Here is a 26,711-nt window from a genome sequence, read left to right as displayed (position 1 = left end):
AGATGAAAGATGACTTTCAAGAGTTGATGTCTTTGAATCCATGTGGGTGTTTTTTTTTTTTTTTTTCCCTGATGGGGCCAGAGTTCTGGAAACAGCACAGACTTTGGATTCAGGAGACCCAGGTTCTAATTCCGCCTCCGCCATCTGCTTGCTGTGTGGCCTTGAGCAAGCCATTTAATTTCTCTGGGCTTCAGTTTCTCCATCTGCAAAATGAGGATTCAGTACGTGTTCTCCCTCCCCTTTAGGCTATGAGCCCCATGTGGGACAGGGCTCAGGTCTGATCTGATTTACTGATTTACAGCGATTAGCACAGTGCTTGGCACATACTAAGAATGTAATAAATACTACTTCTTCTCTTTTACTTCTTTATTTTTTATGGTATTTAAGCCCTTACTATGTGGCAGGCATTGTAAAAGAACTGGGGTAGATACAAGTTAATCAGGTTGGACACAGTCCCTGTCCCACATCAGGCTCACGGCCTTAATCTCCATTTTAAGTTAAGCGATACCACAGTTCACTGCCCTGAATTGTTGCTTTGTGAGAACCAGAGAATGCTTGGATAATATTGGTTTGGAGATTTTTACGAGCTTGCAATGAGGCCCAATCCAACCGGGTCAAGTTTGGATGGGTTTTTCTCATGGGAGCTGACCTTGACATCGAGGCTTAAGCCCTGGGCCTGGTGTTTTAGCTGTCTTGTTGTGGCCCATTCCATCTCTTCCTGCTCTGTGACCTTGGGCAAATCACTTAACCTTTTTGAGCCTCAGGTTCCCCATCTGTAAAATGGGGATAAGATAGATTGTGAGCCCTGTGTGTGACTGGAACCTTGTCCAGATCCGATAGTCATGTACCTATGGCTATAGCTTGGTACAGAGGACACGATGAGTAAAAGCCATAATAATAAACCTCGGTGTTCTGCCTCAATGCTTGCCTTTCAGAAATACCAGTTGTGATGGGTGTAAAATGCAAATATATCCATGCAATGGACAGGAACAGAGGTACAGAGATTGATTTGCTCAAGGTGACATTGGAGGAAAATGGTGTCAAAACCAAAATTAGAATCCACAAACATTTTGTGAGCTGAAATGCAGATCTTGACTTTCTCCCTTTACCAAGTAAATGCTACCTCCTTAAGATAGATGCTCTAGAGACATTGTGTTGGGTTGTGGTGCTGTTTCCAGGCAAGACTTGTTCCTCTCTGATGGAATTGCCTTTTATAAGACTGAAGGTGTAATGTTTCTGAGGTGATAAACACATTTTTCACCCCTGCCAGTTGCCATTCAGCAGTGGCCTTATCAGATTTCTGTTACTTAACCAAAACTCTAACAATGGGATCAGAATTATCCTAGAAGAAGACAGGGAGGCTCTCTTTTTTTGAAAGTCCTGGTTTTTCTGCAGCGGGTGCTGATAACGGTGAGGGGGAAGAGACTAGGACCCCCGAATGGATGCAGGCCTCCGATAAGAACTGGATCTTGAACTTCCTTTAAATTGAATTGGTCCCTAGAATTGGGCTGTTTCCATATTCAGAGGTGGGTTGTGCCTTTAAGTGGTGGTTTCCTTGCTGAGGGGTTTCAGAGAAATGCTTGCTTTGTCCCTTCCTTCATTTAGTGATGCATATGTATACTAGCAGCCCTGCCTCACTTGGTGTCATGGCAACCCTAAGCTCATTTGTGAGCAGGGAATGTCACTGTTTATTTTCATATTGTACTTTCCCAAGCGCTTAGTACAGTGCTCTGCACACAGTAAGTGCTCAATAAATTGGATTGAATGAATGAATGGGTGAAGGGGAACCTCAGCCTCTGGAGAAAAGGCCGTTTTGCAGAATGGGTCAGGCATAACCACACCATCAAAGGGGCTTTATTTTACTTGGAGGAAAGGATGAGGTGGGGTAAATACAGAATGATCTTGCTGAAAAGAAGATAGTCACTTATTTGTGAATAAGATATTTGCAAGGCGACAGAGAGAAAATGTTCCACACCCCCACCTGGGTGGATTATATGTTTGAGTCTTTCTAGACAGTGTTGAGGGAGGACTTATCAAAGCAGAGAAAAATGAGAGCCAGGCCTTGGTCATCAGAATTGACAGAAAAGCTCTTCAGCCACCGGTATAGTATCAGTCATAGTCCTTCAAGGGACACCAGGTGGTTTTGGTAAAACCTGTTATAGTGTTTGCTGTTCTAGGTAAAGATGAGGGGGTCTGGCTAGGTGGTTTGTTTGCCCTAGAAAACTGTAAGCTCTCTTGAATGTTGTAGAGGAACTGTTCACTGCTCTATTTTGCGCTGTCCCTCTTAAAACTGTTTTACTTCTCCATTCTGAACCTACCATTTGTCAGTCAGTTGTATTTGAGTGCTTATGGTGCACAGAGCACTGTACTAAGCGCTTGGGAGAGTACAATATAACAGGTATATTCCTTGCCCTTAACGAGTTTACAAGATCGGGTTAGACACAGTCCATGTCCTACATGAGGCTCACAGTCTTAATCCCCATTTTACAGATGAGGTAACTGAGGTCCACAGAAGTGAAGTGACTTGCCCACGGTCGCTCAGCAGAAAAGTGGTAGAGCCAGAGTTAGAAACCACGACTTTCTGATTCCCAGACCCATGGTCTCCTTGGGCAAGTCACTTCACTTCTCTGTGCCTCAGCTACCTCATCCAGAAAATGGGGATTGAGCCAGAGCCCTGTGTGGGACAAGGACTGTGTCCAACCTGATTAGCTTGTGCTTACAGTTTCTGGCACCTAGTAAGCACTTAATAAATACCATTTAAAAAAAATGCAATTCTGGAAAGGAAGCTGAGCCTCCAAAGAAGTTTTAATCTTTAGTGTCTCCATGATGCGAGTCAGCACTTCCACGAATTACGTTGCCATTGCAGTCATTTGTGCGTACTTTCAGTTGACTTAATTTCAAGATGAGATTTGACTTTAGAATTCAAATTGAGCTCAGGAGCTGTATTGCCCGAGGGCTGTTTCATTGTATACATGTTTTTCAACATAGCTTTTGTAAGAAAGTAAGTTCCTTTCAAAGGAGGAACACATAGAGAACTGGGTACTTAAGAGAATTATTATTGCTGAACTTCAAGCTTTAAATTTCTGTAACTACTCTATGAAGTCTCTGTTTAAAATTCAGTGCTCATTACAATTTAGTGCTAAAAAGTAATCTGTGTGTGTGTGTGTGTGTGTGTGTGTGTGTGTAAATTGAGTGCCATTGGGTTATGTTTGTGGTGCAAATGAGGCAATGAACAATTTGATCAGTTTGCTTCTAGACATAAGGTAATTTGCCACTCTAGTTGAACTCCATAAGTAGCATGGCCTAGTGGAAAGATCATGGGCCTGGAAATCAGAGGACCTGGGTTCTAATCCTGCTTGGTCACTTGTCTGCTATGAGACCTTAAGCAAGTCACCTTAATTCTCTAGACATCGGCTCTTTGTGGGCAGTATACTAACAAGTATAATCAATCAATCAATCGTATTTATTGAGTGCTTACTGTGTGCAGAGCACTGTACTAAGCGCTTGGGAAGTACAAGTTGGCAACATATAGAGACAGTCCCTACCCAACAGTGGGCTCACAGTCTAGAAGGGGGAGACAGAGAACAAAACCAAACATATTAACAAAATAAAATAAGTAGAATAGATATGTACAAGTAAAATAAATAAATAAATTAATAGAGTAATAAATATGTACAAATATATATACATATATACAGGTGCTGTGGGGAAGGGAAGGAGGTAAGACAGAGGGATGAAGGGGGGACGAGGGGGAGAGGAAGGAGGGGGCTCAGTCTGGGAAGGCCTCCTGGAGGAGTTGAGCTCTCAGTAGGGCCTTGAAGGGAGGAAGAGAGCTAGCTTGGCAGATGGGCAGAGGGAGGGCATTCCAGGCCGGGGGGATGACGTGGGCTGGGGGTCGACAGCGATACAGGCAAGAAGGAGGCACGGTGAGGAGATTAGCGGCAGATGAGCAGAGGATGTGGGCTGGGCTGTAGAAGGAGAGAAGGGAGGTGAGGTAGGAGGGGGCGAGGTGATGGAGAGCCTTGAAGCCGAGGGTGAGGAGTATATGCCTGATGCGCAGATTGATTTGTAGCCACTGGAGATTTACAATATTATACTCTCCCACGCACTTTGTACAGTGCTCTGCATAGAGTAACTGCTCAATAAAAGCAACTTATTGATTCTCTGGGCCTCAGTTCTCACCCATAAAATGGGGATTAAATCCTACTCCCTCCTACTTAAACTGTGAATCCCATGTGAGACAGGGGACCTGATTATCTTGTATCTACCCCAGCTCCTAGTACAGTGCTTGGCTCATAGAAAGTAATTAACAAACACCATTATCATTATTCCTGCACTGGTCTATAAGAAAGCTCCAACTCAATATTTTAGGTTGGAAATCTTCTGGAACTTACTAAAATTGAACTTAAATTTTCATTCCAGCTAAATGACTCACCCAAACATACCCTAAACACCTGCTCAATTCCCAAAGTTGCCTGACTTGGGATAAGGCCCAAGACTTTGAGAAGTCAGTTTTCTGGAACTCCTACCTTCTTCAGAGGTGAAACTGTAGAGGACATAAAATTATGTACACGAAAACCAACGAGGAGCCAGTTTAGAAGTGATTTTATACAGGCAGTCAGTTTGTGGTGGTGAATTATTAATTGCTGCTTTCAACTCTACATTGCTGTAAGCGTCTGAGGTGCATCCCGACGTCACGTACAAAAGCTGGCCACGTTTCAACAGATTCCATTCAAAACTGCGAGCCTTTTTTATTTTCCTAATAGGCCGCCCTGTACTTCAGCAAAATACCAGTTTGAACATCAGCTTTTCCATCCTAGATCTCCCAGGCAGCTAATGTGCTTGTAAACCCTATTCATTCATTGATTCAATTGTATTTATTGAGCACTTACTGTGTGCAGAGCACATACTAAGTGCTTGGGAAAGTAAATACAGCAATAAACAGTAACATTCCTTGCCCACAATGAGCTTGCAGTCTAGGGGGGCAGACAAACATTGATATAAATAATAAAATTATAGATATGTACCTAAGTGCTGCCGGGCTGGGAGGGGGGAAGAGCAAAAAGAGCAAGTCAGGGGGATGCAGAAGGGAGTAAGAGAAGAGGAAAAGTGGGGTTTAGTTTGGGAAGGCCTCTTGGAGGAGATGTGCCTTCAATAAGGCTTTGAAAGTGGGGAGAGTAGTTGTCTGTCAGATTTGAGGAGGGAGGGCATTCCAGGCCAGAGGCAGGACCTAAGCTAGGGGTCAGAGGGAGAGACAGGCCAGATGGAGGCAAAGTGATAAGGTTAGCACTAGAGGAGCGAAGTATGCGGGCTGGGTCATAGAAGAGAAGCGAGGAGAGGTAGGAGGTGGCAAGGTGATGTAGTACTTTGAAGCCAATGGTGAAGAGTTGGGTTTTTTGTTTTTTTTTTGATACAGAGGTGGATGGGCAACCGCTGGAGTTTTTTGAGGAATGGGGGTGGCATGTCCTGAATGTTTTTGTAGAAAATGAGCCAGGCAGCAGGGTGAAGTATGGACTGGAATGTGGGGAGAGACAGGAGGCTGGGTCCTTGAGAAGCAGGGTGGCCCAGTGGAAAGAGTACGGGCCTGGGAGTTAGAAAGCCCTGACTCTACCACTTGTCTGCTGTGTGACCTTGGGAAAATCACTTCACTGTACGTCAGTTACCTCATCTGTAAAATGATGATTAAAATTGTTAGACCTATGTGGGACAGGGACTGTGTCCAACCCAATTACTTTTTATCTACCCCAGCACTTAGTACAGTGTGTGGCTCATAGTAAGTGCTTAATAAATACCACAATTATTATTATTATTATTATGGGCAGGGAGCATGTCTACCAACTCTGTTTTATTCTCCTAAGTGCTTAGTATGGTGCTCTGCACAGTAAGTGCTTGACAAGCTTGTGGGCAGGGACTGTTTATTGTGGTGTCATACTCTCCCAAGCATTTAGTACAGTGCTCTGCACAGAGTAAGTGCTCAATAAATGCAATTGAAAGAATGAACAAATACCACTGATTTTTTTTCAAAAGGCAGTAAATGTTAGGCTAAATCCCATTCTTCCTCCTATTTAGACTGTGAGACCTGATTATCTTATTATTGTTATTATTGTTACGAGGTTCAGCTCTTATCAAGATGAAGCCACCCCCAAAGAAACCCAGTCCTCAGAACCGTCCTAGGGAACGGCTTTCTTTCTGCAAGTCAATGAAGGGGACAGGAAGCATTCCTTCAGGAAATGGTTGATCCTCAGGAACTGTCTCCAAGGCCTCTTTTTGAAAAAAGTCATCTTCTTTGGTCTCTGATTAGGTATCGACATCCTGAAGCTCGTGGCAGCCCAGGTAGGGAGCCAGTGGCAGGATATCTATCAGTTCCTGTGCAATGCCAGTGAGCGGGAGGTGGCGGCTTTTTCCAACGGATACACGGCAGATCACGAGAGGGCCTACGCGGCCCTGAGGCACTGGACCATCCGGGGGCCAGAAGCCAGCCTCGCTCAGCTGATTAGCGCTCTTCGCCAGCACCGGCGCAACGATGTCGTGGAAAAGATCCGCGGGCTCATGGAAGACACAGCTCAGGTAAAGCAGCCCTCACTCCCACTCTTCCCCTCTCCCCACTTTCGTTTAGTTCATTAAATTGCATCCATTGACCAATTACTGTGTGCAGACGCTTATCGCTCAATCGGTTGTGTAAATTTATTTCAGTAATTTATTTCTGTTAATGTCTGCCTTGCCCTCTAAACTGCAAGCTCGTTGTGGGCAGGGAATGTCTGTTGTTATATTGTACTCTCCCAAGCGGTTAGTACAGGGTTGTACACACAGCAAGAGCTCAATAAATACCATTGAAGGAGTCAATGATATTTGAGTGCTCACTGTGTGGAGCGCACTTTACTAGGTGCTTGGGAGAGTACACTATAATAGAGTTGATGGACACATTTTCTGTCCAAATACAGTGGATTGATTCAAATTGACAAATTGACTGTTGCAGGATTTGGGAGTTTAGGATCATGTCTTGGAGACTTGAGCATGGTTGCTAGGTAACCCCGGCGGTAAGAACCACTCCAGGAATCGGATATCGTCTTGGTTGTTGCTCTAGGTTGTCTCTGGCATAGACAGCTGTACAGCACTCCTGGACTGTGGACTTTTATTTGAACCTGGTGCCACATTGCAGCCACCCTCTGACATTCTTCAACGAGACACCATGACCTATTTGATTTGATTTTTCTTCTTCCTTGTTTATCGTTGCATCATTAGACAGTGGGGTTGCTTATGAACCAAATTCAGTTGCATGTTATCAATGAAGATCTTTGTTTCCCAGAGTGAGCTGATGGATTGCCTCAGATTTCATCAGTCTTCTTGTCTGCTTATGGTGCTCGAGCCGACTCTACAGAGCAGCTTACAATTATTTGCATGATTTCTTGAGCATGGTCATCTCTGTAGAACAACTCTAGAACATTCTACGAGACTAGTAGGCTTTTGAGTCAGAAAAGCATCAGATCATACAATAAAGTAATACAATAGAGTTTGTAGGCCTGATCCCTGCCCCTGAGGAATTTACAAACTAGGGTGGGGAGAGCTCTCAGAGCGATTTCAGTTTCTTAGGACAAAGCCAGCGTAGATCAACAAGAAGTGAGGCCTAGTGGATAGAACACAGGCTTAGGACTTAAAAGGATGTGGGTTCTAATCCCGGCTCTGCCACTTGTCTGCTGTTTGACTGCGAGCAAGTCACTTCTCTGTGCTTCAGTTCCCTAATTTGCAAAAATGAAGATTCATTACTTGTGCTCCCTCTTGCTTAGAATGTAAGCCCATGTGGGACCTGATTACCTTGTATTCTCTAGCGCTTATTACAGTGCTTGGCACACAGTAAGCACTTAACAAATACAGTGGTTGTTATTACTATCATCCCAGCATTCAGCTTGTTAACATCCAGCTTGGGCAGTATATAATAAATCGAATGCTTCTGGATGTGCCACAAAACACGTTCTCATTGGCATTGGAAAATCAAGCAGATACAAGGCACTCCAACCCTGTCATGACAGACTACGATGTCAGTCAGTGGATCGATGGCATTTGAGAGCTTACTGTGTGTAGAGCACTGTACACGAAGGAGAGTGTAATAGAGTTTAAAGATAATAATAATAATAATAATTTTGGTATTTAAGCACTTACTACGTGCCAAGCACTGTTCTAAGCACTGTGGAGATACAAGGTAATCAGGTTGTCTCACATGGGGCTCACAGTCTTAATCCCTATTTTCCAGATGAGGTAACTGAGGCATAGAGACGTTAAGTGACTTGCCCAAAGTCACATGGCTGATAAGTGGCAGAGGTGGGATTAGAACCCGTGACCTCTGACTCCCAAGCCTGCACTCTTTCCACTGAACCACGCTGCTTCACAGCATGAAGATCTGATCCTTGCCCTCAGAGAGTTTATAAGTTAGTGTGGGGAGAGCTCTCAGAGCAATTTTAGTTCCTTATGTCATAACCAAGTCACTTCACTTCATTGAGCCTCAGATACCTCATCAGTAAAATGGGGATTAAGACTGTGAGCCCTGTTTGTCACAGGAATTGTGTCCAACCTGATTTGCTTGTATTTACCCCGGTGCCTGGCACATAGTAAATGCTTAAATACCATTATTATTATTATTATTGTCATCAATAACTGCTTGTCTGCATGGGACAGGGACTGAGTTCAACCTGATGATCTTGTACCTGGCACATAGTAAGTGCTGAACAAATACCATATTATTATTACTTTCATTTTCTCCTTACAGATAGGTAAAATGTGCACCAATCTGTAGAAGTAGCCATTCCAATCAGGGTTTACTGGGGGATGCAGCAGACTGAGCATTTCTAAAACTGTCCTAGTTGTCTTCACTGAGGAACTGTCAGGAGGAAAGAAGCACACCCTTTGACTTGCAGAGGAGCCAAAATCCAGGATGAAGGGATTCCACTGAGTGGACAAAGCATGCTATGTCTGTTTCCTTCTTATGGACCCATAATGCTTTTCACTTTTTAATTAAAGCTTTAGGATTCCTGGGTGTAAGTGATGAAGGGGGAAATGCAACAGACTTGGCTCTTTGTTTCTCACAGACAGTTGAAATGTCTTGCCAGCAGCAGTTTAAGGCTTACCAATTCCAAACAGGAGTGGGGCATTTGCTGTCTTAAATCTACCTGAGGTTGAAAGGACAGGAAAATCCCTCCTGAGAGTGGTAATAACCTTGACAAGAAGCAGCATGACCTAGTGGAAAGAGCATGGTCCTTGGAATCAGAGGACCCTGATTCTAATCCTGGCTCCACCACTTGTCTGCTGTGCGACCTTGGGCAAATCATTTTACTTCTCTGTGCCTCAGTTCCCTCATCTGTAAAATAGGGATTAAATCCTACTCTTTCCTATTTAGACTGTGAGCCCTATGAGGGATAGGGACTGTATCTAATCTGATAAACTTGTATCTACCACAGTGCATGACACATAGTAATCACTTAACAAATACAATAAAAAAAAATCCAGGGAGATGCAAGAATTCATTTACAGTCTCCCTGCATTAAATATCCCTGCATCATTCAAGAAGGAGTTCCATGAAAGATGTAAAGAAGGGTACTAGGGTGGAAATGGAATTGTTGGATGCTAATCTAGCCAAGAGGCATAGAAAATTAGCAGCTTGATTTTGGGTAACCATATCCACAAACGTCCAGTTTCAAAACCCTTTTCCAACAGAAATTTGAGAAATTTGTGGTATGTGCTAATCGTGGTAGTATTTATTAAGTGATTACTGTGTGTACAACACTGTACTAAGCCCTGGGAGAGAATACACAGGTGGGAATTAGACCCAGTCCCGATCACCTGGGAGGCTCGCTAGGCAAGAGACCTATTCATGTGGAAAAGGCCAGTGGATATTTGTACATCTTTCTTTGCCTTCTCTTCCTGAAGACACTTGGCCCTATTCTGGAATGATACTCCCAGGGGACACCCACCATGTTGCAGGGAGACATATTAAATCCGGAAGAAGCAGTGTGGCCTAGTGGAAAGAGCATTGGCCTGGAAGTCAGAGGCCCGTGGTTTCAATCCCAGCTTCACCACTGCCTCCTGTGTGACCTTGGGCAAGTCACGTCACTTCTTTCTGCCTCAGTTCCTTGATAATAATTATTGTATTTGTTAAACACATACTATGTGCCAGGCACTGTACTAAGTGCTGGGGTGGATACAAGTAAATTAGGTTGGACACAGTCCCTGTCCCATTTGGAGTTCACAATCTCAATCCCCATTTTCCAGATGAGGTAACTGAGGCTGAGAAGTGAAGTGATTCGCCCAGGGTCACAGAGCAGACAAGTGGCAGAGCCGGGATTAGAACCCATGACCTTCTGACTCTTAGGCCCGTGCTCTACCCACTACACCATGCTGCTACATCTGTAAAACGAAGAAGATGATGGTGAGCCCTATGTGGTACTGGGACTGTCCAACCTGATTAACTAGTTTCTACTCTAGCGCTTAGTTCAGTGCGTGACAAATAGGAAGCACTTAACAAATAGCATTTTAAGAAAAAAAAAGTCACAAGGTTCCTTGAGTTCTAGGTGAGCTAAATGAGGCCCAGTGAGGTGGAGAGGCTTTTTCTGGGCTCTTCAGCCAGCCAGTTGTTCCTCTAAGAAGTTGCTTAACCAGGACTTAATCTTAGAGCTGCCCCACTCATCATAATAATTGTGGTATGTTTTAAGTGCTTACTATGTACCAGGCACTGGACTGAGCACTGGGGTAGATACAAGCAAAGTGGGCTGGGGACAGTCCCTGTCCCATATGGGGATCACAGTCTTAATCCCCATTTTACAGATGAGGGAACGGAGGCACAGAGAAGTGATGTGCCTTGCCCAAGGTCACACCACAGACAAGTGGTGGAGCTGGGATTAGAACTCAGGTCCTTCTGTTGCCCAAGCTCATGCTCTGTCTATTAGGCCGTACTGCCATGTGCTCATGGCTAGTAGCCAATGGCAGTTACAGCCTCTGTACTCTCTGTCTCTGAACATGTTTCTCCTCAGCTATCTCACCACTGCATCCCTTGTAACAGAGCAAAATAAAACTCTCACTATTTCTTCACCTCTTCTGGAGATGTTCCAATTCCTTGATTCTTCTGTGTATGCAGCTTCATCAACTCCTCTTCTTTTACATCAAAAATGATTATTGAATACTGTTTTTTAGTAGTATTTGTTAAGTGCTTGTTCTGTGTCAAACACTGTTCTAAGCACTGGGGTAGGTACAAGCTAATTAGGTCAGACAGAGTCCCTCTCCCACACGGGGCTCACAGTCTCAGTAGGTGGGAGAACAGGCATTAATCCCCATTTTACAGTTGAGGAAACTGAGGCAAAAAGAAGTTAAGTGACTTGTCCAACGTCACAATTGCTGGGATTAGAATCCAGGTCCTCTGGCTCCCAGGCCCGTGCTGTTTCCGCTAGACGACGCTGGTTCCACTTTCGCTCTCTTTCAAAGCCAATTCTCATTTCTCAGTTAAAAATACTTCCTCCATGTTGTGACATCTCCCCTTTGAGAAAGGAGGAAGTAGACAGTCACAGACTGTCTAAGGGGAAATCTGTGAGAATCAGAACTGAAAGTCCATCTGTCATTTACAAGTACATTTCAAAGTCAGAAACTCAATTCCCTTAAAACTCAGTCTCCAAAAAAGACTGTATCTGAGTTAGGGTTTGCTTATTGATTTGGTCAACCCTTGGCCTTCCAGTTAATGTTCACTGATTGGAGTGTGGACCGTTCAACATCAGGATATCAGTGATTGGTTTTCTAGTCTGAGAAGTGGTTTGTTCTAATGTCATGGAGGATGAAGACTGAGAAGGAGCCGTGGTTAGAGCTGGCTATAGTGATGCTTTGGAAACACAGCCAACTGAGAGAAGTTTTCTTAGAGGGGAGAGTTGGGAGACCAAAGTAACCTGGAGTAGAGGTCAGAGAGATCAAGAAGCAGCATGGCCTAATGGAAAGAGCAAGGGCACGGGAGTCAAAGGACCTGGGTTCTAATCTTGTCTGCCAATTGCTTGGGTGACAGTGAGCAAGTCACTTAACTTCTCTATGCCTCCATTTTTCTCATCTGTGGAAAGGGGATTCCACCTATGTTCTGTGAGCCCCAGATGGGACAAGGACTGTGTCTGACCTGATTAAGTAGTATCTACCTCAGTGCTTAGAACAGGGCTTGCCACATAGTAAGCGCTTAACAGATACCATAATAATAAGGTCAAAGAGAGAATAGGTAGCACAGCACCTGGGCCTCATAAATGGTTTTAAGGATTTTATATTTTTACAATGATTAGAAGTCAAATGCAGCCACCCACTTAATCACACAGCCCCATTGGCAGGCCAATGAAAGCTCCTGGTATTTGGGCTCAGAAGCAGCTCACAACACTTTTCATCACAGCACCAATTGGGCCCAGACTTCTTGAGATTTAATAATTTGTTCATTTTGGATGGTTTTGTAGAAATGGGAACTGCGCCATATGGGATCTTTTGTGTGATTGCATCGATTTTATTCATCGTAATTTATTCTAAACAAGTGGCTCAGGTAGGTAGAAATTGTTGCCTGCCTCTGTGGAACTTTCTCCAGTTCTTTCTAAGGCAGTAGCCATGAAGCATCATTTTTTTTTTAAGTTAATTTTCTAAAAGAAAGATGGTATCCAGCTGTTCTCACTTTGGCAAAAACCCTCATGCATTACATTGTGAATATGATGGCAAGCCTCTTGTTCCATGCTTATATAACAAACAGCTTTTTCATTCTGGCCAAAAACTCTGACTGTAATTTAATTTAAATAGCCAAGCAACCTGCATTTTTCTCTGCCAGTTATTGCTAATTGCCCAGTATGCTGCAGTCTGCCTGTGGTCTAATCTCAGAGGTTTGCTAGGTCAGAGAAGAGAATCAGAAAACACGATATGTAATTACACCTAAACCAAATCCTGCAGGATGAGGTAGATTCTGGTCCCAATGCGGGCCTGGGCGCTCTCTAAATTGTGGGAGGTAAATGCATCCATTATATGAAAATGGCTTTCAAAAAATAGAAAAAAGACAATTCTGGGGTCATTAGTTAATGGTGGGTGTTTTCCTCTGCTGGACATTGTTGTTAAATTGAGTCAAAATGCTCCTATCTGCTCAGCCTCAGGACTGTTCCGCAGATGTCCTTAACAACTCGTAGCTGGTCCATTGTGGAGGATTTGTGGGGACACTGACTGTCCTACTAGGCATCAAGAGCCTGTCCTTTCTTACCTGGGACCTGATTATCTTGTCTCTACCACAACACTTAGTTCAGTGCTTGGCATATAGTAAGCCCTCAATGCCGCAGTTATTACTATCATCTATGTTCAATCATATTTGTTGTACTCTCTTAAGCACTTAGTATAGTGCTCTGCACACAGTAAGTGCTCAATTAAAACCACTGATTGATCGATTAACCCTAGCCTCAGCTTTAAGGAAGGAACTAGTCTTGTCTTATGCTTGTCTTAGTCTTGTCTAGTCATTTCCGAACCATAGCGACACCACAGACACATCTCTCCCAGAACGCCCCACTCTCCATCTGCAATGGTAGTGTATCCATAGAGTTTTCTTGGTAAAAATTCGGAATTGGTTTACCATTGCCATCTTCTGCACAGAAACTCAAGCCTCAGCCCTCGACTCTCTCCCATGACGCTGCTGCCCAGCATGGGTGAGTTTTGACTTGTAGCAGATTGCCTTCCACTCGCTAGCCACTGCCCAAGCTAGGAATAGAATGGGTAGACCTCTGTTTGACTCTCCCTCTCATAGCCGAGACTGGTTGAGTACTGGAAACTCTCCAGGTGCGACCCTGAGAGGCCTAAGGAAGTAACTACTAGAGTCAAGATCAGAATTGCCAACACGCTTTCCCCACTGTCAAATGAGAGAATGAGATTCCCAAGAACCAGGAAACTTGCTCTGCCTTATTTCCCTGCTCCAGTGTCGGGCCCGTGCTTCTGAGTAGTTTTTTCAATAAAGCTGCCCCCCTGCACCCCACAGGCTGACATCATCAAAAAAACGTTCCTTATTTACATTCTACCCTTATGGGGGTGCTCAGATGACATTTAACAGTGGTTTTTAGGTTGCCGTTCAGAACTTGGAATTAGACAAGGACTGCCCAGTAGAATCATGGGATGAATTCAAGCAAGATTCTCCCAGGGGAATAAAAGCAAAGAAATGGATTCACTTTGGTCTGGTTAATAGGAGGTTCAAGGGCCCCTTAGGGGAGGAACTAGATTTAGGGGACCCTCTCATTGCCAGTGAGAAATGGCAATTCTCTGTATATTCTTTCTCAGCATGTACCCAATTCTGTGCCAGGCATGGGGAATGCCAGGCCACGTTCACAAATGCCTTGTTGCCTCTGGATATACTGAAAGTCCCCTGGCACCATCCTCTACACCATCTGACTAATGGGAATTTGTCCAAGTAAGATATGGTAATTCTACCCAGAACCGCATTGTAAGCCCAACATCCAAAGAGACAAGAGCCGAATTTTCTTACAGTTCCCCTCGTCTCTCTGGTGCCAACTTCTCAACTTATTTCCTGGTGACATATTCGAGTAATCCCCTAGAGTGGAAGAAACAATATATCTTCTATTTTGACGAGTGTAGTTCCATGCAGTTTTGCTGCATAGCAAGCGGCTGCTCAGCAGCTGCCCGAAGCAGCGGTCCAGGTCTACCAGTCTCACTGACACTTGCTGTGTTAGCTGATTTCATCTAGTGTCTGGTGGCAAATGCCAGCTGTACATTTAGCTGCTCCGGCTTTTTGAGGCCTATTTTTTACCTCTCGGAATACACCGAATTACAGTAGGCTCTTTGTAAAGATTATCATTGCTTAAGTGTTGGATGTGTACTGTGAGGTAACTACTCAAGCTCAAGTTACCATTTCCCAGGATTCATTCATTCATTTAATCGTATTGAGCACTTAGTGCGTGCAGAGCACTGTACTGAGCACTTGGGAGTACAAATCGGCAACATATAGATATGGTCCCTACCCAACAACGGGCTCACAGTCTAGAAGTTGGGGTGAGGACCAGCATCATAGGATACAAGCAATGACTATAAGTTCTAATTCCGGCTCTGCCACTTGTCTGCTGTGTGACCTTGGGCAAGTCATTTCACTTATCTGAGCATTAGTTACCTCATCTGTAAAATGGGGACTGAGACTGTGAGCCCCATGTGGGACAGGGATTGTGTCCAACCTGATTACCTTGTATCTAACTCCAGAGCTTAGAACAGTACCTGGCACATAGTAAGCGCCTAACAAGTGCCATTAAAAAAAAAAGGCAACTGTGTCCAATCTGATTATCCCATGTCTGCCCCAGCCCTGTAAGTACACAGTAAGTGGCACGCAGTAAGTGGTTAATAACTGCTGTTATTATTAGATGCAATAATGCAAAGTGTGAGTATAATTTGTTTATATTCATCTTTAGGGAGATGAGTGACCTTGAAAAATCATTCTTTTGGGAGTCTAGCATTTTCTCTACATTGCCTGAAAAAAAGGAGAACTTTACATTGGAGAGAAACCTGTATCCTGTGCTTAGCTCCCTGAAATGTAGTCTGTTACTTCCTATGGCTCAGATCCTGGAAACAAGTTTTCCGTTAGTCTACTTGGGGCCAAATCTACCTCTGCATAAGCCTGCAAATATCTTACAGACATTGGACTGCGATGACTTGCCGGCTTCCTAAGAGGATAAAAAACAGTAATGGCTTTCTCTGTGCTCCTTAATGAACATGCTAAGACAAAAGCAAGTCGGGAAGAAATCAAAGGTCAGGAGGATCACTCCCCAATGGAAATTCAGCCACCTTCAGTTATGAAAGGAATATGTTCCTTTAATATCTTTTCTGTGCCAGGAGCCGCATAACTATTCATTCATTCAATCATATTTATTGAGCACTTACTGTGTGCAGAGCACTGTACTAAGCACTTGGGAAGTACAAGTTGGCAATATATAGAGACGGTCCCTACCCAACAACGGGCTCACAATCAATCAATCAATCGTATTGAGCGCTTACTGTGTGCAGAGCACTGTACTAAGCGCTTGGGAAGTACAAGTTGGCAACATAGAGAGACAGTTCCTACCCAACAGTGGGCTTACAGTCTAGAAGGGGGAGACAGAGAACAAAACCAAACATATTAACAAAATAAAATAAATAGAATAGATATGTACAAGTAAAATAAATAGAGTAATAAATATGTACAAACATATATATATACAGGTGCTGTGGGGAAGGGAAGGAGGTAAGACGGGGGATGGAGAGGGGGATGAGGGGGAGAGGAAGGAGGGGGCTCAGTCTGGGAAGGCTTCCTGGAGGAGGTGAGCTCTCAGTAGGGCCTTGAAGGGAGGAAGAGAGCTAGCTTGGCAGAAGGGCAGAGGGAGGGCATTCCAGGCCAGGGGGATGACGTGGGCCAGGGGTCGACTGCGGGACAGGCGAGAACAAGGCACGGTGAGGAGATTAGCGGCAGAGGAGCGGAGGGTGCGGGGTGGGCTGTAGAAGGAGAGAAGGGAGGTGAGGTAGGAGGGGTGAGGTGATGGACAGCCTTGAAGCCCAGGGTGAGGAGTTTCTGCCTGATGCAGAAACCCCTTTGCAACCCCTCAGAGGGGTCTGAGGTTTCTGAAATCAGAGAGATGGCTTTCTCTGCCACGGATCCTGAAATCAGAGAGCCGGCTTTCTCCGCCCTGGTCAGACTTCCCTGTTTTGAGTAAGCTATTTGGTGAGTCAGCACCACCCGGGCTCTGCCTTCGATGTAAGCAGTCTGAGCTGTCTGCTGACATATCAGCAGCCTTAGAGGTGTTCTCCTTGTACTGGAACCGGCTGGTTTGTGCCGGCTGAAGCTGCTTTAGCCAGAGTCCGGGGGGGGGGGGGGGCGGTGTGTGTGTGTTGGTGGGGGGTGGGGGTGTTTCCTGGGAATCCTATTGAAACAAGGCCTCCTGCCTTGGTGGCTATAGCTTTGGGCACCATAATTTGAAATCAGCAGCCTCTTCTGTTCAGCTGGCTTTCTCTTTAGCATCTTATGACATTTGGGGCCAAATAAGAAAGGACATATCTGATCGAGAATTGGAGCGGAGAGGAGAAGATGGCTGAGGCACTGAGCCTTTCTGGGTAATAAATGGGCAACCTTACTCTGGAGTCCTGAAAGTCGAACCCAAGAGACTTTTCCCCCATCATCATCAATCGTATTTATTGAGCGCTTACTATGTGCAGAGCAGTGTACTAAGCGCTTGGGAAGTGCAAACCCATGCTCTGACAAACAAATTGAAACCTCTTCTCCAGTTACTTTGTGCCTTGAGAAGCAGTGTGGCTCAGTGGAAAGAGCACGGGCTTTGGAGTCAGAGATCACGGGTTCAAATCCCAGCTCCGCCAATTGTCAGCTGTGTGACTTTGGGAAAGTCACTTAACTTCTCTGTGCCTCAGTTATCTCATCTGTAAAATGAGGATTAAGACTGTGAGCCCCCCATGAGACAATCTGATCACCTCGTAACCTCCCCAGCGCTTAGAACAATGCTTTGAACATAGTAAGCACTTAATAAATGCCATTATTATAATTAATAAACATTTTTGCAGGTTCCCTTATTGATCCACTGCCTGCAGTCAGTTCTTCTTCCCGCCTGTTCTCAGGAAGTACTTGAGTCCCCCAACTTGCCCCTGGCCACCCAGCCCTCAGTTTCCCCTCCTTCTCACTGCCCCTCCACTCCCTTCGATCTCCACCTCCTCTCTCTTGGCTCCAGGAGACCTTCTGTGGCCCCTCTCAGAAAAACCCAATAGCAACAGCATCTAGCAGCAAATCAGTCTATGCCCCTGCATTCAGCGGTGCTGTTTCAACTTAAATAGCTATTATCTCCTGCAGCTTCAGCACGACCTCTTCAGAGAAATTCTAGCTGAATGAAAAAGTTTGGAAAGATGTTTTAGGGTCCGTTTGGCCAGTAGCTTTATCTTTAAAGGTTTGGGAGGAACGGTCTCTTTCTCCACAACCTGGGAGATTCTCCCCTGGTGGAAAAGACCAATCTTATTCTTTTCAACTGAGGAAATGCCATTCTGGACAGAGGAGAGAGAGCCCGGCAGTTTCCCTCGTTCACTCCGAGTTCTGAAGGAGCTTTGTGGATGGTGGTGGGTGTGTTGAATCAAAACCGGCAACCAAGGGGTTAAGTCCAAGGCCAGAGCCCCCATTCCTGGCAGTCTGTCAGCTCCAGCAGACTGCCAAACTTCCCATTAGACAGACCCCGCCTGCTGCTGTAGAGGCAGGTTCAAAGTTCATTTTTAATAGCCCTTTGTGATGCACTTAATATTTGAAAAATTGCACGGGCAGCTCCAGATGAAATGGCTAAGAGATTTGTCTCCCTCGTATTGATCTGGGCTAGCCATGCCTGGCTACCCAGGGCTAACCTTGGGGATGAGGTGCTTTTGGGAGCCAGGGGGTCTTGGAGACAGCCCTGGGCTTTCCATTCAGAGATGGGACTCAGGCAGTTTTGCAGCATTATCGGCGTTCTTTATTACATTTGTTTTGGCTTTTGCTTGTGGTCCGGGGAAAGTTTCAGAGATATTGAATCTGGCACGATCCTGGCTCACTGGGGGCTCACAGGCTAAGGGCAGGGTTGGGGGACAACTAAGAGACACACATAAGGAAAGAACGTGACATAGCAAAACCTATCAAGTACCACAACTCTAACGAGAGCCGCAGAGGGCTACTGATAAAGGAGTGGCTCTAGACTCCCAGCTGCTCAGGCAGAGACCAAAAGTCATAAATTCCTCAGTTCCAGCAGTTTTTTTTCTAATTGCATTTAAGTGTTTACTATGGGCCAAGCACTGTACTAAGTGCTGGCATAGATACAGGGCAATGAGGATAATAATAATAATAATAATGATGGCATTTGTTAAGCACTTACTATGTGCGAAACAGGGTTCTAAGCGCAAGGTGATCGGGTTGTCCCATGTAGGGCTCACAGTCTTAATCCCCATTTTACAGATGAGGTAACTGAGGCTCAGAGAAGTTAAGTGACTTACCCAAAGTCACACAGCTGACAAGTGGCAGAGCCAGGATTTTGTTAATATGTTTTGTTTTGTTGTCTGTCTCCCCCTTCTAGACTGTGAGCCTGTTGTTGGGTAGGGACCGTCTCTATATGTTGCCAACTTGTACTTCCCAAGCGCTTAGTACAGTGCTCTGCACACAGTAAGTGCTCAATAAATATGATTGAATGAATGAATGAAGTGGCAGAGCCAGGATTAGAACCTGTGTGGCTCCGTGGAAAGAGCACAACTTGGGAGTCAGAGGTTATTGAGCGCCTTCTGTGCACAGAGCATGTATTAAGTGTTTGGGAAAGTGCAGTACAACAGAGCTGGTAGGCCTGATCCCTGCAGATGAGGGAGCTTAGGAGCTGATCAGACGCAGATGGAAGAGGAGTCACAAGCCTTGTGGCTGCAGCTTTAATGTCTCCCTATCTCCCTGGTACCTGGTACAAGATGGCATTTATCTTTACAGTTTCCAAGCCCTGCCAGTTGGGTGAGCGCTTCTGTCCTTAAAGCACCTCCTTCTGTTCTCAATTTCGTCTGAGTGACACATCAAGCCAGATGGGTAACCCACTGGCCTCATCTGAACCAGGAGTAGACTGAAAATAGTTCCGCAATTTCACTGTGGTTCGTCAAACGGCAAACAGCGCCACTCCTCTTCCCTATCCATCAGGCCTTCATATGTTTTGAGCGCTGTGTGTTGAGCACTGTACTAAACGCTTGGGAGAGTACAAGTTGATAGATGCATATTCCCTGTCCACACCGTGTTTACAGTCAGGAGGGGGAGGCAGACACTTGTCAGTTGTGTGACTTTGGGCAAGTCACTTAACTTCTCTGGGCCTCAGTTACCTCATCTGTAAAATGGGGATTAAGACAGTGAGCCCCATGTGGTACAAACTGATTACCTTGTGTCCACCCCAGCACTTAAAACTGTGCTTCGCACATAGCAAGTGCTTAACAAATGCCATCATTATTATTATTACCACTGTAAATAAATGATTTATAATATAATTTAAAGATAAGTACTGTATCTAAGTGCTGTGGAGTTGAGGGTGAGGTGGATATCAAATGTCCAAAGGTAATACATCCAAGTGCATAGATGATGCAGAAGGGAGAGGGGGCTGGGGAAAAGAGGGCTTATTCGGAGAGGGCCTCTTGGAGGGGATGTGACTTTAATAAGGCTTTGAAAATGAGTAGAGTGTTGGTCTGGTATATATATATATATATATATTCCCTAATAGTAATAATAGTCATGGCATTTGTTAAGCATCTACTATGGGCCAAGCACCAAGGTAGATACAAGAAAATTAGGTTTGACACAGTTCCCGTCCCACACGGGGCTCTCAGACTAACTGGGAGGGCGAACAGGTATTGAATTCCCATTTCTCAGATGAGAGGACTAGGGCACAGAGCAGTTAAGTGAAGTTAAGAAGCAGCATGGCTTAATGGGTAGAGCCCGGGCCTGGAAGTTAGGAGGACCTGGGTTCTAGTCCTGGCTCTGCCACTTGTCTGCTGGGTGGCCTAGGACAAGTCACTTCACTTCTCTGTGCCTGTTACGTCATCTGTAAAATGGGGACTAAGACTGTAAGCCCCATGTGGGACAGGGATTGTGTCCAACCCAATTAGCTTAGAACAGTGCCTGTCATATAGTAAATGCTTAACCAATGCCATAAAAAAAAAGAATGACTGACCCAAGGTCACAGAGCCAGGATTAGAACCTAGGACCTCTGAATGTCAGGTGTGTGCTCTTTCCACTAGGCCACAGCGAGGCTCCTTTGTAGGATCCAACAGCTGAGTCAAAGACTGAGTAGGGGATAGTTTTCCTTCTAGTACCCTCCGGTGAAGGGAGGCGATGCTGAGGCCTAGTGATTCACAGCTGGCCTGTTCCAGGGCCCGGGGCTAAGGAGAAGATTCTGAGGAAAATCTAGAGGAGAGCCTCTAGCATAGATGAGTCATGTCTGATGGTGAGGGGTCCCTGAGTCAGCCAAGCTAGAAACTGGCTTGTCTGAAAACAGATCGTGTGGCCTTGTGGAGAGGTAAGTAGGTAATGCTATAATTGGAAAAGCACTCTGGGGTAAACCTTAGTGGCAGAGTCTGGTTGGGGGGAGGTTGTGGTGGGAAGGAAGGAGGAGGAGGAGGTTCATCAGGATACCAACATCTCTTAGTGAAGCATCGAGGTCTAGGGGAAAGCATACGGGCCTGGGGGTCAGAGGATAGGGGTTTGAATGCTGGCTCTGCCACATGTCTGCTGCGTGACCTGGGTTAAGTCACTTTACTTCCCTGGGCCTCAGCTGCCTCATCTGGAAAATGGGGATTAAGACTGTGAACCCCGTGTGGGACAGGACTTTGTCCAACCTGATTACCTGTATCTACACCAGTGCTTAGAACAGTGCTTGGCACATAGTAAGCACTTAACAAATGCCATTATTATTATTATTACTTCTAGAAGTTGGTCAAAAGGCAGGTCCTGGGGCTAAAAGCACTGGGTGGGGAGGGAGGGGGCTGTACAGATAATCAATCAATCAGTGGTATTTATTGAGCACTTTGTGAGGAGCATTGTACTAAGCTCTTGGGAGAGTACAGCAGAGCTGGTAGACACATTCCCTGATGCTGCCTGTTTGCATAGCAGGGTCCAATTTCTCGCTCCTGCTGCTGCAATTACTGGTCTTGAGTTCCTGCTGCCGGCTGGGGCCAGATTAGTATCTTGCCTCCGTCACTGGGGATTTCCAGTAAAGCGCTTGAGACAGTGCCCTTGGCTTCCAGCTCCTGTTTCCCCACTGTTGATCTCCAGGCAGTAGGGACCTTGTCTTCCCCAAAGCTTGTCTTCACCGAGCAGTCAGAGAGGCTTCTGGGAGAGATTCCTCCCCAGTGAGCTGCTGTGCCGTAGCCCATGGAAACTACCTGTCCCCTTTAATCCTAGAGGTTCTCCATTGACAGCCAGTAGAGGTAGGAATGGGAGCTGGAGAAGCGGAAGAAGCAGCGTGGCCTAGTGGATAGAGCAAGGGTCCGGAGAGTCGGAAGGACCAGGGTTCTAATGCCGGCTCCGCTACTTATCTGCTCTGTGACCGTGGACAAGTCATTTTACTTCTAGGCCTCAGTTACCTCATCTGTAAAAGTGGAAATTAAGGCTGTGAGCTCTATGTGGGTCATGGATGACTGTGTCCAGCCTGATTAACTTGTATCTACCATAGCACTTAGTATGGTGCCTGGTACATAGTAAATACTTAACAAATAACATTATTTAAAAGCAAACAACAACAACAAAAATAATACAGATTTAGCCAGTCATGGAGGAAAGCAGAGAGAGGAGAGAGAATTATTAGTATTCTTATTAGTTGGCTTGGATCTAACCACTCTTCTAATAACTAATACTAGTTGTATTTGTTAAGCTCTTCATTCATTCAGTCATATATATTGAGTGCTTACTGTGTGCAGAACACTGTACTAAGTGCTAGGAAAGTACAATTCAGCAACAGAGACAATCTCTACCTGACAATGGGCTCACAAGCTCTTACTGTGTGCCAAGCATAGAAGTAGATTGCAATCAATCAGGCACAGTCTTCATCTCATTTGGGGATGTACAGCGGATTCTCTCAGCCATGGAGGAGAGGGGCTGCCGGGTTTAGGGTGAGGATAGGTGCAGAGAAGAGCCATGAGGGTCTCCGTGGGAAGAAAGGACACGCCATTCTTGTTGTTTGGAGAACAGCACAAATCAATACTGCTGGTAGCTGTGACTCTTAGGGTAAAAATGTGTCCTGACTTTGGAGCGGGAGGGTTGAAATCCGTAGTCTGGGAAATTGCTGATCCTCATTTCTTTCTAATGTGGAGGTTCTGGAGAACATTGTTAGAATCACATGGCTTTTTTAGTAGGATGCTTATTGCTCAGTAACAAGGGAGGTGCCGGCTGTGTCTATGACTTCTCCTTTTGGTCTACCACTTTTGGCCAAAGTTCCCTGCATTCACTGAGGCATCTCACTGTCACTTGGGCTCTTGTTGGTGGCTGGGGAACACTGACTGGTTGGGATACTGCTGAACGTTCTAATCCACCTGGAAAGAAAACAGACCCTTTCCTCCTGAAATGTGCTGTTTTTGGTTTCTGTGTGTCATAAAAAAAAAAAAAGAAATGGAGGAAGAGTAAAAGTTTGAATTCGTGAACCAACAGGGGAAAATAAGGTGGGTGTTTGTCAATTGGCACGTGATTTGTGAGTGGTAAATTTTCTGTTTTTGTTTATTAAAAGTACAAGAACAGTGTCCTGTATTGAAGGTCTGAACTGAGTCTTATAATGTAAAGTTTCTGAGAACCCAAGTGCAGACAAATGACCCTTTGTGAATTGGGTGAATAACAAATGGGTATTGGCATGAATGACCATGTGTGTGTTTTGTGGAGGAAGGGCAAGCGCCTAAGATTTGAAAAAATCTTGCTTCTGTGGGGAAGCATTGGACTGACTGCAAACACCTTTTATCGGAGTCTAAATCAAATTAGAACCACAGGGAAGCAAACACAGGACTCGGTTCAGTGTGGGTGGTGGCAATAATAATAATAATTGTGGTAGTTAAGTGCTTACTAGGTGCCGGGCACTGTACCTGGCACTATCCACTACACCGTACTAAAACGCTTGGAAGCATACAGTACAACAATAAACAGACACATTCCCTGCCCACAATAAGCTTACAGTCTAGAGGGCCTTGGAGAAATGTTTTGGTAAGTTTGGGCTGTTGCTTGCCTGGGCGTGCTTAATGGCAGTGGGTTTCTGGGAGAATTCCAAGATAGAACAATCCCAAAGCTCAAATTCAATCATTTTTGAGTGCTTACTGTGTGCAGAGCACTGTACTAAGCGCTTGGGATAATATAATAAAACAATAAACAGAAACATCCCCTGCTCACAAGGAGCTCACAGTCTAAAGGGGGGTGAGACAGACATTCAAGCGCTTAGTACGGTGCTATGTACACAGTAAGCACTCAGTAAATACTATTGAATGGACATAAGTATAAATGAATTATATGTTCGCAAGCATTCAATAAATACGATTGACATTGGGCCCAGCTGCTTCCTCTGAACACGTTTCACATTCACAAACCAACGTCTGAAATGTCCTGGGCCACCTGAACTTTTCAAAAACCCAAAAGCCCACGCCCCAATACCCGAGTCTATTTTGGGTGAAGCGGACATCTGGTACGGGCCCACGGGGAACCCACTGCATCTGTGATCTCCAGCAGTTCAGGTGTGTTTGCTTTCCTGAGCTCAGTCAATTTCATAAGTTAACCTCAAACAAAGTCCAGCCCTCTCAGAGTAGAGCAGGCCACAGAAACTTTCCTCTGTCCCGTTTGATATTTCCACCCAAGAGGAGGAGGGAGGCGCTTCCCAGCTCCGCACTGATGTTTTCCTTTTTCTCTTTTCCCGAACAGCTGGAAGGGGACAAGCTGGCTCTGCCGACGAGCCCTGCTCCACTCAGCCCCAGCCCCATTCTCAGCCCCGGCCCGAAGGCCGACAACGTGGCGGCCCTAGCTGTGGACCCATCCCCTCTGGACAAAAACAAGGGCTTCTTCGTCGATGAGTCGGAACCCCTGCTACGCTGCGACTCCACCTCCAGTGGGTCATCGGCTCTGAGTCGGAACGGGTCCTTTATTACCAAAGGTATCAGGGACAAATGGCCATGTCCAGGAGGGTGGAGCGTCTGGGTGCTGGGGACTCAACGCAGGCTAATAATAATTAATAACGATAGTGGTATTTGTTAAACCCTTTACTATGTGCCAAGCACTGTTAAGCACTGGGGTAGAGACAAGGTAATCTGGTTGGACACGGTCCCTGTCCCACATGGGGCTCACAGTCTCAATCCCCATTTTCCAGATGAGATAAATAAGGCAAAGAGAAGTGAAGTGGCTTGCCCAAAGTCACACAGCAAACCTGTGGCAGTGCCAACATCCTTCGACTCCCAGGCCTGCGTTCTATCCACCGGACCATGGTGCTTCCCGAGTAGCATCCTTCAGAGTCCCCTCTGGGGTCTCCGCTTCCAGTTCTTCCCTGTGGCACAACTGGCAGTGCACAGAACATGCCTGAAATCAATATTGGGGGCACCACAGCCCCTGGTGTGATGAAATAGAATAAGACAGATGGAGAGAAATTCCTTAAAGGGGTCCCCCCGCCCTCCCCCGACCCCTCTGGGTGTCTTAATAAGGTGCTCTTCTCTCGCCACAGAAAAGAAAGACACGGTTTTGCGTCAGGTGCGCCTGGACCCCTGCGACCTGCAGCCCATCTTCGACGACATGCTCCACATCCTGAACCAGGATGAACTCCACGTGATCGAAGAGATCCCACAGGCAGAGGACAAGCTGGACAGGCTCTTTGAGATTATCGGAGTCAAGAGCCAGGAAGCCAGCCAGGCCCTCCTGGACTCAGTCTACAGCCACCTTCCTGATCTCTTGTAAGACACCAAGGACTCCAGGGTCCCTCCGGGTCCCTTGGGGCTGATGGCCCACGTAGTGGAGGCAGGGTGGGGTTTTTGAGAGAATGCGGCCAGTATTTCCTGCAATATTGGTTTCCCCTTTTCCTTGGACTGATTTGTGAGGAAAGGGATAAGTGTGCAAAGCCTTTCCCAGGTTTCACTTTTCTTTCTTGCAAAAATCAGAAACCCTGTCTTTATTTCCCTGGGCCCACTTTTTGCATTTCCCAATGTCCCTTGCACTTTAAATTCTCATGAACTGACCATAAATTCAGTGTGATTTCCTGCACTGGATTGGGATGTTCTGAAAAGGTTTTTTGTTTTTTTTTCAATTTAACATCATATATGTCATTCCCATTTCAAGTCTGGGACTCTTTTGACTCCCTCTTGCCCTTTCTTCCCTATTCCCCTTAATTTTCCAACATAGTTCTATTGTTTTATTTTTTTTAATTTTCCTCCCAGTGGAGAGATGCAAGACTCCACATTGGGTTGTACCCCCTACCTGCTTTTTCTTGAGTTACCTTTCTACAGCATCCTATTTGCATAATTCTCCTCCATGGCCAAAATCCGTCTGGCCCTGTGGTTTATCGTACGGATTTCACCTGGACGGTAACATCTAGAACCTTCGACATCACCCCTCCAGGCTTCACGACCTGAAAACGCCATCTTGGTAGGGGGCAGAGGAGTAATCAGAGATCTTTTGACCTCACCAAGCTCCAGAAAGTCAAGGCACAGTCTTAATATTCCGAAATGTTCCAGCTATGCTTCTCAAAGCCATCTTGGTTTTTCTACCTGCAAAAGCCGAGGGGTCAGCCGTTCCTTCTGTCGCACCTCACTTTTATTCAGATGGATGCAGCTTTTTGAACTCTCGTCTCCAATATATTTGCAATGATGATGCTCCCATTATGAACGCAGTCTGTCATGTGCAAAGGGGCTGCCCTGGGAGGGAGTGGGACTGATATGGGAAAAAAAGCCTTCACGTATACTAATTTATTAATAAATATTAGGTGTTTGTTACTTGACTCTTTTTGTGGGTTAATCCTTCATTTTTTTACCTGATGAAATCTCCCCCTGTCCGGGAGGTCTATCTATATTTTAACCCCCTTCCCCTCTCCCCCTCCCATTCTTTCATTCAATCATATTTATTGAAGGCTTACTCTGTGCAAAGCACTATACTAAGAGCTTGGAAGAGTACAATGTAACAGACACATTCCCTGCCCACAACAAGCTTACAGTCTACAGGGGGAGACAGATAATTACCGCCA

The 26,711-nt window shown here is 45.4% G+C and overlaps 1 protein-coding gene and 1 non-coding gene across 2 annotated transcripts in view; one reads left to right on the top strand and one right to left on the bottom strand.

Annotated features, from left to right (window-relative positions):
• The window catches only part of TNFRSF21 (TNF receptor superfamily member 21), a 57,080-nt gene extending 30,612 nt beyond the window's left edge, over window positions 1–26,468 (top strand). Inside the window, exons 4-6 of the mRNA XM_038751450.1 lie at window positions 6,302–6,567; window positions 24,413–24,641; window positions 25,203–26,468. Coding sequence (XP_038607378.1) covers window positions 6,302–6,567; window positions 24,413–24,641; window positions 25,203–25,432 — 725 coding nt within the window. The 3' untranslated portion in view covers window positions 25,433–26,468. The remainder of the gene's footprint in view (window positions 1–6,301; window positions 6,568–24,412; window positions 24,642–25,202) is intronic.
• Window positions 13,684–13,821, bottom strand: LOC119932772. The gene has a single exon (XR_005452506.1). It is a non-coding gene; the product is annotated as a small nucleolar RNA SNORA7 (small nucleolar RNA).
• Window positions 26,469–26,711: the final 243 nt, after the last annotated feature.

This window comes from Tachyglossus aculeatus, chromosome 9 (genome assembly GCF_015852505.1).
Source record: "Tachyglossus aculeatus isolate mTacAcu1 chromosome 9, mTacAcu1.pri, whole genome shotgun sequence".
NCBI classification, from domain to species: Eukaryota; Metazoa; Chordata; class Mammalia; order Monotremata; family Tachyglossidae; genus Tachyglossus; species Tachyglossus aculeatus.
The sequence above is the reverse complement of the archived record's forward strand: the minus strand, read 5'-3'. Positions and strand labels throughout refer to the sequence as shown.